The sequence below is a fragment of the Antechinus flavipes genome, chromosome 3 (assembly GCF_016432865.1).
Source record: "Antechinus flavipes isolate AdamAnt ecotype Samford, QLD, Australia chromosome 3, AdamAnt_v2, whole genome shotgun sequence".
Lineage (NCBI taxonomy): Eukaryota > Metazoa > Chordata > Mammalia > Dasyuromorphia > Dasyuridae > Antechinus > Antechinus flavipes.
Window position 1 is genome coordinate 28,438,449 of NC_067400.1, and position 12,663 is coordinate 28,451,111.

A 12,663-nucleotide genomic window follows, 5' to 3' on the forward strand; every position below is an offset into this window, starting at 1 on the left:
CAAAAGACCGTCTTTGCAACCCCTTCATTTTCCATAACAAAGCAATTAGTGCCCAAACTAGCTCTTCTAAAGTGGTCTTTCTACAAAGGATTTAAAGCATTTAAGGCAGATTTCATTTCTTAATTCTCATTTGGGGATCAAAAAAAAAAAAGTCAGAGTTTAGATATTGGTTAAGCTTAAGAAAATCTGTTTGGAAAAGTTCCACTATTTTTGTTGTTGTTTTGGTTTAAATATCTGTGTAAAAGTTTTACATTGCTCTGGAAATTTATAGCAAGACACTTCTCTTCCCGAGTCTTTTAATAAACCCATTTTTAATATAAAGGCACACAATAAAGCTTTATATATTTATTAAAATAGACACATTTTGTTAAGTTTAGAATTTCCCCAGATTCTCAATAAGTCAATATAATATTAACACTACAGTCATTGGAACATAAATTCCACTCCATAATATACATCTGCATATATATTTTTTTCTTTCTTCATAACACACAACAACGCCCCATTGTATGGTGCACCAATGGGAATTGAAAACCACAAAAAGGAACACTTTTAAAAGCAAATACAGCAATTTCATAACCAAAACATCAGAGAATGGACACCAGAAAATACCACCTGCAGAAAGTAAGTTGTACTTCTCAAGGACCAAACAAAACGAAAAGTCGATAGAATTTACAAGTTCTATTTATAACATCAGATACGAATCAAACAGTGATTTTTCTCTTATATTTTCCACAGTGAGAAAGCTAGAAGTTGAATTTCATCATCAGACAGTTGTCCAAGTGGAATAAGGACCAGGGATGTCCTCTGCAAACCTTAGGGAGTTGCTTACATAAGCAAAAACAGTTGAGGTATTTATGATCAGCAACCAAAGAGCGTGTTTGCTTTGGAAGATGGGAGCTTGGGATTCCTCCTCAGCTTAGCCTTTCCTTGCTATTTGTCAGGGGAGACATGAACACAGTCAGCTCCCAGGACCCACCATAAGGGGACTTGTGCCTGACCTGTACATTAAAATGAAAAGGATTCAGCAAAGATCGTACTTCTTGGGAAAATCAAATGACTCTTAGGTTCACGTCCTTGCTCGTGCAAATGGTACCCATGAAGATAACTGGTGGGGAAAGGGTCAAAGAGGTGAATGATCCTCCAACTGTGTTATTTCCTAGGTTTGAATAGTGCTCTCTCATTTTCCTTGGCCTTTCCAAAAATCAGAGACTCATACAACCCTAAGGAAGAGGTGGATAGATTTCAGGGGAGGTCTGCAAACTTGGATGGATGAAATATATCTTTATTTTCACTAACCTCTGATTTAGCATTTCATTCAGTTGTGAACCGAGGCAATAAACATGATCTCAGAAGATTTCATCAGATTGCTAAAGGATCAATGACACAAAAAAACTTTTCAAAATTCCTGCATTTGAGGGATTATAAGGATCATAAATAAGCTACCAGCTCTAGAAAGCCTCACTTCTCTCTAGTGGAATTCATGGATGATTTCCTTAGAGGGAGAGTCTTCCAGGCCATCTTGTCTCCATCCATCTAGAACACTGTTTATGGCTTCTACACCATGTAAGTTGACAGCAGAAAATATGTCCATTTCAGAACATATATCGATATCAGGCAAACCCCACAATATTCCCTAAACTAAGGCAAGAATAAGATAGTACTTTTTTTACCTTCTGGAACTTGAGAGCTAAGAAGAGAAAGGAGGCCTATTTTTTAGAGAAAAAAAAAGAGTTAAAGATAAAAAATGAACAATAGTACAGATACCTTCCTTGGGTTTCTCAGGAGGACCGAGAAAAGTGAGGAGACCTTTTTCTTTTTAAGAAAACGAGAGGCAGCATGACAAAATGGACAGAGGGCTACCTTTGGCATGAGGAAGACCTAGTTATATTTGACAAACACTAGCTGTGTGACCCTGGGCAAACTGCCTTACCCTCAGTATCTCCAGGCAAGCCTTCAACCCAGCAGTTCCAAAGGACTTGCCAATTTGTGGAAGGAGTCTGACAGTGATCTACACCAAGCCCTACCATTCCCTCATCTAAACAAACAAACAAATAAATAAATACAGTGCCTCATATAGGAAAGGAAAATGTGAGTAACCTTTCTTATGAATTTTCAAAGGAAATGAAATATTGATAGAGTAACAACATAAGAGGCAGCTTGCCTTATATATCTTGTTGATACACAGTTGTTTCCATGTTTTGTTTTGTTTTTCTCATCAGGCAGTGAAATCTTTAAGAATATAAACTTTTTTTTGGATCCCCAAAGCCTAGCATACAATAAGTGCTTAATAAATGCTTATTGACTTGAATTGGCTTGATTCAACTTGATTTGACTAGAGAAAGAGAGTTGGACTCAAGGTCAGAAAAACCTAGGTTAAAATCTTGCTTTTGACCCACATTGATTACATGACCTTGGGAGATCACACGTACCCCTGAAAGGAGTACAGGCAAGGGGCTGACTCATAGATTGTAGCCAAATGTGTTCTAAATTATGTCACTTGTGTCAAACATTTCTAGGAGAGCATGGGAATAATGTCTGAAATAGTTTCCATTTGGTTTATACAGAAACAATGTACTAAAGTCATTAGAAACAATCTCAGCACCTTGAGGTTTCATAAGCCAATGGATTTCTTAATTAGAGATAAGCCTTATCTGGCCAATCAAGCAGCTGCAACAGGGCTTGGAAACACTTGGAAGCACTTGTGACAACTACTAAGGGAACTTTTAGGTAATTAAAATGGATTTTGGAAGAAATCTTCCATAATTTTTTATTAATTTAGAAAAAAGACATGAATGAGAGGCAGTGTTGTATAGTGGGCACAGAGCTGGTTCCAGACTCTGGTAGCTTAAGTATAACTTCTGACACATACTGGCTATATGACCCCCAAGGGCAAGTCGCTTACCCTGTTAGTTCTTTAAACAACTCTCTACGACCAAAAGTTTTAGGAAAGGTGCCATTATTCTTTGGCAGAGAGAATTATCCAACAGTCCCCTATTATAATGAAATCACAGGTCCAGTCTATTCTTATCCCTTAGATTCTCATTAATTTAGAATGGTCCTAATCGGAAAAAGTTACTATAATAATAATAATTTTTTTTGCTATATAGACCAAATAACAATACAAGATTATCTTTAGTCTTTTGGCTTATATTTTTTCTCGTAGATTAAAAGAATAATCTATATATCATCTACCTGCGCCTTTGTTTATGATTTCTGTTGGGGTGTCCAATAAATCAGTCAGTCGATCAACATTTTTTAAGTGAGCACTGTATATCAGACACAAATGGAGAAGCCAGACAGTCTATGTCTCTGAGAGCTTATATCTTAATGAAATGTAAAAATTGAATAGCCCATGCTTTTAGACATGCTTAATTTGTGGTGACACCAAAAGTAGGACATGAAAATATCAGCATGCACTATTTAAAAAGGGCATATTTCTGACCCCTTTCTTCTGTTAGGGAGCCCCAAGGGTTTTCAGTGATTCATTATGTGTTTACATCAACAGATCATACATAATGAAAGCTCATGTTAAAAAAAGGCCAGGAAACCATAGCTGAAGACAGAATTTTTCTAGCACCCAAGTCTTGGTGTAAAGAAGTTGTCAAACTCATTTTCTGCCCTTATTAGAAATGGTTTCAATTATGAGATTTCTCTTGGCATTCTTTTCCAGCACAATTTGGATGACAGGTATGTTGTAAAAAATTTAAAATTTGTTGGTTTCTTTTTTATACCTAAATGGAAACTCTAAAAAGTACAGATGTGTTCACTGATTTCTCTCAATGCTTTTGATCAAATCTTTAATTTCAAATTTGTATCCCATGAATTTTATGGTTTTGGTCCCTCTTGGCGTATTGAATGGAAGCTGACTATTTGAGTCAGCACATTTAGGAAATGGATACAAATGGTGCTAGAGTTCCTTTAGATCGCTTAATTCTACTTTAAACACAGTAAATAGACTGGTCTGATTTAAAAACAACAGCAACAAAAAACCGAAAACCAGCTCAGTTGTTAGAAAAGAGCAGTTCTCATACAATGCTGAGTAAGCCAGGAGCAGAATACCTAATTGAAGGATTATTTGAGCCACTGACTTCTCTCCCTTTCCTTCTGCCTTTTGACAGTCAGCTGTTATGGCACTACCAACAGAATCTCCAGAGGGATACAACTAGCAAGGAAACACTTCAGGAAATAGAATCTGAGCCAGTTAGTCACAGGGTTAATGAACGACCACGGATCCAGAGACTTTCTGTCTCCTAGCAATGTCAATAAGCTCCTGGAGAACAGATCTTTTCATCCTTGTCACTTTAGTGCCATATAGTACTATATGTACTATTAAGTACATATAGTATATACTTAATAAATATTTACGGAACTACGAATTGAGTTCAGTAAAATGTGTCATGGAATAGGTGCGTGGAATGATGGAATGAAATGAGATTTAAGGATTATCAGGGAATTTCAATGATCCACTCTCTCCTTACTATCTATAACTTGGGGAAAAGTACTTTTTATTCTACTGCAACAGTTCTCCCAGTATTACAGAAGCTTTGGTGATCAATGCAAAAGAAATGAACTTTTACCAACATAATATACAAAACATCCTTCTTTTCTTGCACTTGGATTGTTGAGTATTTTCATTTACTCTCTTGCTATTCCAAATGGACTGGCCAAGTCATTGTTCCCCTAGCTTTCTGCTATTTTCTATCACTGTGTCTTTGCTCAGATTTTTTCTCCAGATTTAGAATCTGTACTCATCTGTAGAGTAAGTGAGTTAGACTAGATGGCTTCTCAAATCCCTTTCAGCTTTATGTCTATTATCCTATGACTTAGGAATCTCTCTGAGCCTCAGTTCCCTCATGTATAAAATGAAAGGATTGGACTTTGTGTCCTCCAACTGTCTACTTCAATGATTTTCTTGCCGAATACCTGCTCCTTGAGGAAATGGGCCGCTTTTTATGTTGTTATTGAAACCCTAGTATGTATCAACGGTGCCTTGCACATAGTAGGTGATTAATAAATGCTTGTTGAATTGAACTGTGGAATACTGCTAGTGATAGACCATCTACCAAACCCTCCAACAGACCACTGCCAATCTCTACTTTTTACACTAAAATATTTGCTATCCCCCCCTCCCATTTTCTCCTGATGTGATGCTAATTCATAATTACTTTTCCCTTCCAGTTTCTGAGCTGATCGAAAATGGAATTGGACTTATTTAAACAAGAGAGGGTTGATAAGTCTTAAAATAAATCCATCACTTTCTCTCCCCTCCTCATAAAGTTTACCAGTGTTTCTCTCTCTCCAGTGTTCAAAATGAACATAAATAACATGAATTTCATTACCCATCTGCTTTTTCAAATTCCTCTTCCTTTCAGGTCAGGTACAGTCTCCCTAAGAGTAAGTAGTTCAGGTGAGAGAAAACCAATATTGTTGATTGGAGGTCAGCATCCTAAACCAACAGGCAACCAAAATTTCAAAACAAGAACCACAAAGGATTTTTTCTTTAAAGGAGTAGTTATAAGTTCAGGGAGCATTATAGCTACTCATGCACTATGGAGCTTTCTTGTATTTTGAAGGATTGCTCTACCTGTTAAGCCCACGTTTTGGCTATAGTGATGGTCAGCTGAGATGGGATGCTTTAGTCTTTCTATACAAGACAACCCTGGCTCTGCTCCGTCTGTCCCTGTCCAGGGTAGCTGTCTCCTCACCATCATTCCAAAGCAAACTTGGAGGCTGAGAACACAAAGCCCAGGCATTTAGAAGGGGAGGGACCAGGGCATATTGTTGCTCGATGGAGTTGGGAAACCAGCAGGATGAAGGAAAAAACTCCCCTTTCCCTTTTTTGGGATCATTCTTGCAAAGAGAAAAGCAATGTGTGAAACGGTTTTGTTTGAGCTTGCATGCAAGGAACAGTGAAGCCTGAGGGAGAGGCAGCCAATAACCTAAGGGGAGAATTCCCAATTAGTTATGTGTTACTTTTAATACTTCCAAGACTACTTTGTTTGGAATAGGAGTGGGAGGGGGGAAGTTTGATTTTTCCTTTGTAAAGCCCAGATCTAGTACCTGGTGAGAGCTTTCCCCTCCCTAGGGGCTTCAGTTTGGGGAAATGTTCTGGAAGAGAACATTGGTCTGTAGGTGTGTACCCCCTAGATCAGCTGGTTCTGAGGTGGGACGGAGGCTTGTGTAATGCTATTATCCGACTAGCCATATGTCAGCATTTTTCAGAATAGCACCCACTAGTCAAATGCTTAGATATATCCAAATACTGCACAATTTGTTATTTTTAAAATGGAAAAGAATTTTCTGGGAGATCTTAAAGGTTGGTGTATCTATTTGTTAAGACCTTTATCCAGTGATGATACAAATTTGGTCTAATTTTTCACCGAGTCCTATGAGATTGAAACTATCTTTGCCTTTTCTTTAAAACCTTTATATTGGTCAGATATCTTGAGCTTGTTCTGAAAGCAAAGGCTTCCATGGATTTCAAATTTCATGAATGTGGGGAATAGATATTCCCTATTCATAGCAGCACGGAACACCGCAGACTGCAAAGGAAGTGGCTAAAGTGATTTCTCCCCATGCTCTTTGGATTTTTTTTTTTGCCCTGGAAGCCCATTGAAAACTTTATGGTACCATGTCACTTATTTTACATGGCTCCGTCACTGTAGACTTGGGCCATCTGGGGATGTGTCTGGATTCATTGATCTTTGATTGGTCCATTGGTACATGTGGGTGAAGTCCCTTGGTAAACACAAAGAGGCACCTATCTTGTCCCAGAATCCAATTCGGTGAGCTTTCAGGACACACTATTCCTTGCTGAGAAAATGACAGCTAACTTGGTTGCACCGGTTCAGCTGTGGCGAGGGACTCTTAGCTGAAAGGACTGTGCCCTCCCTGACTCAGAGGATGGGCTGAATCCGGTGACTCGTCATTCACCCACCAGCTTTGGCACCTCTCTCGTTGGGATGGAAGCATCGGGCTGCCCAGGGAGCTTGTTCTATGCTTCTTAGTGTCTCAAAGGGGCCCTAAAGAACCTCTGAGCCAACCGCTAAAGTAAAAGGGTCAGAAACTGTCAATCAGATCACTTTTGACAGTTGTGATGAAGAGAGATTCTCCGGCAGCCTTATTGGGTTTGGTTTTGCACTAGTTGGGAGGGAAGGGGAGGATGGAAGAAGAGGGTCAATTATAGGGTTCAGGTTAAACCTTTTTTTACAGAATCATCTTGAAGAGGGAAATAGCAAGGTACAGGCTATGATTTGGGGGACTGACTTATGGGACGATTGCAAAATGAGAGCCGAGAAAGCCTTTACCTCCTAACCCCCAGGTTAGCTTGCCCATAATCATCATCTCTTCCACCCTTTATTTATTCGATCCTACTCTGGTGAGTAATCTAACTCATCATTTGCAATCAGAGCCTCCGAGTTCTGTTTGTGTTTGCCTTTGCTTTTCGGTTTGCTACTTGTCCGGCTGTTTTCCTTCGCCTCTGACATCTGCTGGTAATAGAAGCCTTTGTCTTCAGCTGCCGCGCCTGCCCAGTCCTGCTGGCCCTCGATCTCCGGGCCGTAGGAGAAACCATCCTCCACGGAGAAGGGGTCGTCCACGTCGTAGCGCTGGTAGGTGCTCTGATGCAAGGCCTCTTCCCTGGCACTGATTTCTAGCGTGCTGTTCCATATGCCATATCCAAAGTAAATAAGCATACCTATAGGGAAAGACACAAATGGTATCGGATGTTGCTCCTTTCATCTCAGAGCCACGATCCGATAGGAAAAAACAGACAAACACACACACAACTCAGTAAATGGTTCATTTTTTACCTCTTGCATTGAGTTCGGATGGCCCCACCAATCTGGATGGCTGTACGAGGACCCCCAACATGAATGAAAGGGCCATTAGCTGCCAGCTCTGCCCCTTGGCCCAGTCTCACCATCCCCGCCTCTCCTTTGGTGGGCCGGCCCCCATTTCTTTGCTGTTCCTTAACCTGCTGGCATTCTGTTCTGCTGGATACCCAGGACCCGAAGGTCCAGCCTGTTTTTGCTGCCCTGGGCGACTGAGAAATCCTGACCTCTTTTGGATGGTAAGTATTCCTTTTCAAGCTTGAATTTCTCACTAATGTCTCATCCGACTCTCCGTAAAGCCCTAGTGAAATCATCCTTCCAGAAGCCAAAGTAAGCAGAGATTGATAGACCTAATTGGTAATGAATCCTAGAGTTAATTATCTGCAGATGTGGCCTGTCGCTTCTTAAACAGCACTTCCATCTTTTCTGTTGGGTATCTGCTCTTTCTAATGCTGGACTGGGGGTGGGGAAGAGAGAGGAAGTCTTAGAAATCAGACAAAATCTTTGTGGAAAATGGGATAGTGGTTGGGTTTTATTTTATTTTATTTTTTTAAATGAAAGGACCAATATCCCCGGAATTGAAGATCTTCATTTGGAGTATCAGAGATTCAGATACTCTGAATCATGGCCTGTGAGTCCTCCCACTTTACCAATAAAGAAGCCAAATTACAGGTTTGAATCTGGAAGGGATCTTCACCACCACTGAATCTACCCCTCTTATTTTATAGATGAGGCAACTCAGAGAAAGTAAGCAATTTGTCCAAAGTCCCACGGCTCGAAAGAGATGGGATTCGAACCCTAAGTCCGGCTCTTATAAATGCTACCCAAAACTGCCTCTCAGGTGGGATCTTGGCATCTTAGGAGCTGACTTGAATCATACAATGGAAGCTGCAAAGACAAATCAAAGGATCTATTAGAGTTTTTTTGATACTTTGTTGACTTTTCTCCTATAAATGAAAATAATGGACATTTTAATAGTGTTTCAAAGTTTTCAAAGTGCTTTGCTTTGTGTGTGTGTATTTATGGAGGTAAGAGATGGACAGTTATGCCCTCTGTGGATCCTGCTATGAGCTCTGGTCCCTTTCAGTGAAGACAAGTATTCTAGTTCATTGCTACAGGATATGAGGGACACTGTGGATCCTGGGTGGTCCCTTGATCCCTGTGATTGTGGTTATGTTGAATATTATTGGCTCCTAAGGGAAAATATAAGAGTAGTACAAAAGCTCTTCTCCTCTCTCATCTCCTCTGCTCTCCTTTCTTTTCTCTTCTTTTTCCTCTCCTCTCTTTTCTCCTCCCCCCTTTTTTCCTCTTCTCTTTTCTCTGTCTCTTTCTCTCATTTCAGAGTCACATCTATAACAAACTTGTAATTTATGCAGATTTTCACCAATGGAAGTTGGTACATTTGAGAAGCAGATTGGAAATAAGTTAGGTCTATTATTCAATTGTTTTCAGTTGTATCTGACTCTGAATTTTCTTGGCAAGGTTACTGGAATGATTTGCCATTTCTTCCTCTAGCTCATTTTACAGATGAGGAAACTGAGGCAAACAGGGTTAAGTGACTTGCCCAGGGTTTCACACCTAATAAGTGTCTAAGGCTGGATTCGAACTCAGGAAGATGTCTTTTTGACTCCAGGTGCTCTGTGCACTCCAGCACCATCTAGCTGCCCCTAAGGGCTTAGGGCTCTTTAATCATTCTGTTCTGTTTTACTCATGGTGAATAATCTTTAACTTTCTCTGTATCTTCAGAACTTAGCACAGTGTCTGGCACATAGTAGGTGCCTAATAAATGTTTATTGACTGATTGAAGCTAGTCTGATGTCCTGATGGGACAGATCATGTTAGGAAGGACAGTTCTTATAATATGTTGAACACGTTAGGAGTGAATTGCTTTTCTCTTTCCTTCTGATTTTTGGGAAATCTGATAATTCCTCCTTGGATTCCAGCAGTTGAGTAAGGAGATGATTTTCTCTGTGTGAACTTGGGCAAGCCATTTAACCAACTTTTCTTTGCCAGGCTCAGTTTCCTCTTTTGTGAATCAAAGAGGTTGGACTAGAGGATCTCTGAGATCTGTGCAATCTTTTTTTTTTTTCAGTCTTGTTTTACAGATGAGAAAACTGAGGCTCAGAGGTAAAGTATCTTGTCAATGGGCATAAAGTTAGTAAGTGTAGGGGGTGAGATTTGAACCCTGATATCTTCTGACTAAAAGTCTCTGTGTACTCCATCATGTTGCCTTTCCTACTACAACCAGACACTTTCCAAATTCTATATAATAATAACAACAATAAGAATCTCTGATATTTTTTCTTTCTCTCTCTGTCTCTGCTTTTCTCTCTATGACTCTCTGATGTTCTGTCTCTGATTATTTCTTTGTATATTTCTGATTCCTCTCTCTGTCCCATTGTATCTCTGTTGCTGTCTCTCATTATTACCTGCTGACTGTGGACATTCAGCCTCTCTATTAGGGCTGGCTAATCTGTTTTGTAAGAAACAGAGACACAGGATATGGGGAGTTGGTAATGGAGTCATAAGCTCTAGTCTCTTACTCCTCCTGCTTTATGGAGGACAAGTCAGTTAACTTTTCAGAGCTTGAGGGAACTCTCCAGCACTGTTTGCAGAAAGATGCTGTCCGCTTTCTAGAGGAAGCTCCCCACAGGCAATGAAATCACAGTCCCAGTACCATTGATTCTGAAATCAATTTGCTCTGGGACTAAATTATTGGGAAGTCTTCCAGGAACTGTTGAATGGTAGTGGGACAAAGCAAGAAAAGAACCAGGAAGCCATTGAATCTTGCTCCTGACACCGGGTGGCTCTGTGACCTTAGCCGAGTCACTTAAACTCCCTGGCTTGATATTCTTGAGCTATAGGAATACTACCTCCTTCCCACGTCTGTAGTGAGACTCAAGTGAGATAATGTACATAAAGCATTTTGTAAAGTTTAAAGGACCACAAAGATATCAATGACTATTCTTTCTAAGTGTGACGGGTGCCGAAAATAGAACACTAGATCTGGAGTCAGGGAACATCTAAGTTCAAACTGAGACACTTATTAACTCTGGACTTAATTCCTGCTGCCTCAGTTTCCTTACCTGTAAAATGATAAGCGTATGAACTGCACCTCCCTCCCAGAGCTGTAAAGATCAAATTAGATAATATCTGTAGAGTGCTTTAAAAACTTTAAATCTGAAACGATTAGAATAATGTTGAGTCCTTGTCCTTTCTGCAATGTAAATAACAATTCACTTATAACAGTTGACTTTTCAAAGTTGGTTAGGTATATTATAAATACCACTTCATTCAATCCTCACAACAGCATCATTTCCTCATTTTACAAATGAGGAAAACTGAGGCTTAGAGAAGGCAAATGAGCCTCCCTTTTGCCAATGCCTTTTCTCCCTAATTCCACATTTATACCCTTTATATTAAGATTGAATGTAATTGTTTTCATTATTTATTTTTTTAAAGATTGTATATATTTCAATGTATATGTCATTTCTCTCTTTTGAAGGTAGGCTCCCGAAGGGCAAGGTTGTTTTCATTTTCTATATTTGGATCCCCAGTGCCTAGCACAGTGCCTGCCACATAGTAGGTGCTTCACAAATACTTTTAATTGATTTTTGTTGACCAGAATAAAACACAAACACATTTAAACATGGCTCCTCCATCCAAAGCAGCTTTGTTTCATCAAATATTCTAGCCAATTGATACTAACAGTACAGTGGTGATCACGTGAGGCTCCAGGACTATTGTTAAGTCCTTACACTTGAAAGGGTCAGGAAATACTGGCTCAAAGAAGCATTTTAAAAAGGATTGCTGTCCAGCTCGAAATAATTAATGCTTGATTGAAGGGGCAGCACTGAAGATGATTCCTTAGGATAAAGCAGCTGGGAAAGGGGGCAGGAAAAAGGAGGCTCAAACTCCCTTTGGATCCAAGGATCCTCTGGTTTCTGGGTATCTTAGCATTGTGCCACCTTAAAAGTCTGGGCCGTGTTACCTTAGCTATAATGAGGTGGGATGAGTGGGGAAGGGGAGAGGGAAAGAGAGGGAAGACAGAAGGAAAAGTTGAGGGAAAGGAGAGAAAGAGAAAGAAGAGAGACAGAAGGAAAGAAAGGGATAAAGAGGTAGAGGGAAGCAGAAAAAGAAAGGTAAAAAGGAGGAAAAGGTGAGGGAGGACAGAGGGTAGAAAAAAGGGGAAAGAACAGGTGGGAAAAGGAGACAGATATCGAAAGAGAAGTGGTGAGAAAAGAAGGAAGGTGTGAGAAAGGGAGAAGGTTAGAAGGAAAAGAGTGGGGGAAAGAGAAAAGGAAAGTCAGGGAAAGAGGAGAGGGAAAGGAAAAATGAGTGAGGGAGAGTGGAGGAAGAAAGAGAGAGATGATGGAGGGAAGAAAAGGGAGAGGGGAAGAGAAATAGAGGGACAGAGAAATCCAGAGAGAGATTGGAAAGAAAGAAGTAGAGAGAAAAAATTGAGGGTAGGAGCATCAGTGAGAAAGAAGGATGGAGGGGTAGAGAAATGCCTCTCTCGTCTCTGTGCTTCTGTCTTTCTCTTGGTCTCTGTCTCTCTGTTTTTCTGTCTGTTCCTCCATCTCTCCCCCCTTCTCTCTCTCTCTCTCCCCCTCCTTTTCTCTCTGTCACTCTGTGTCTATGTCTCTCTCTGTCTCTGTTTCTGCCCCATAAATGAAGGCTTTGTGTTTGGAGGCAGAAACACAGTTGCTAAAAAGCTCCTGGGGAGTAGCACTCCCGTTGCTCTGGCTGCCCTTCTTGGGTGAGTGTGAGGAGTGAACAGGGCAGTTCCTGGACCTATGTGGGAACTAGAGGAAGTGTAAAATGCTCA

General features: G+C 40.2%; 1 protein-coding gene across 1 annotated transcript in view; it reads right to left on the reverse strand.

The window, feature by feature from the left end:
* Positions 1-330: 330 nt before the first annotated feature.
* SLC7A14 (solute carrier family 7 member 14) overlaps positions 331-12,663 on the reverse strand; it is a 143,376-nt gene continuing 131,043 nt past the window's right edge. Inside the window, exon 8 of the mRNA XM_051983162.1 lies at positions 331-7,699. Coding sequence (XP_051839122.1) covers positions 7,374-7,699 — 326 coding nt within the window. The 3' untranslated portion in view covers positions 331-7,373. The remainder of the gene's footprint in view (positions 7,700-12,663) is intronic.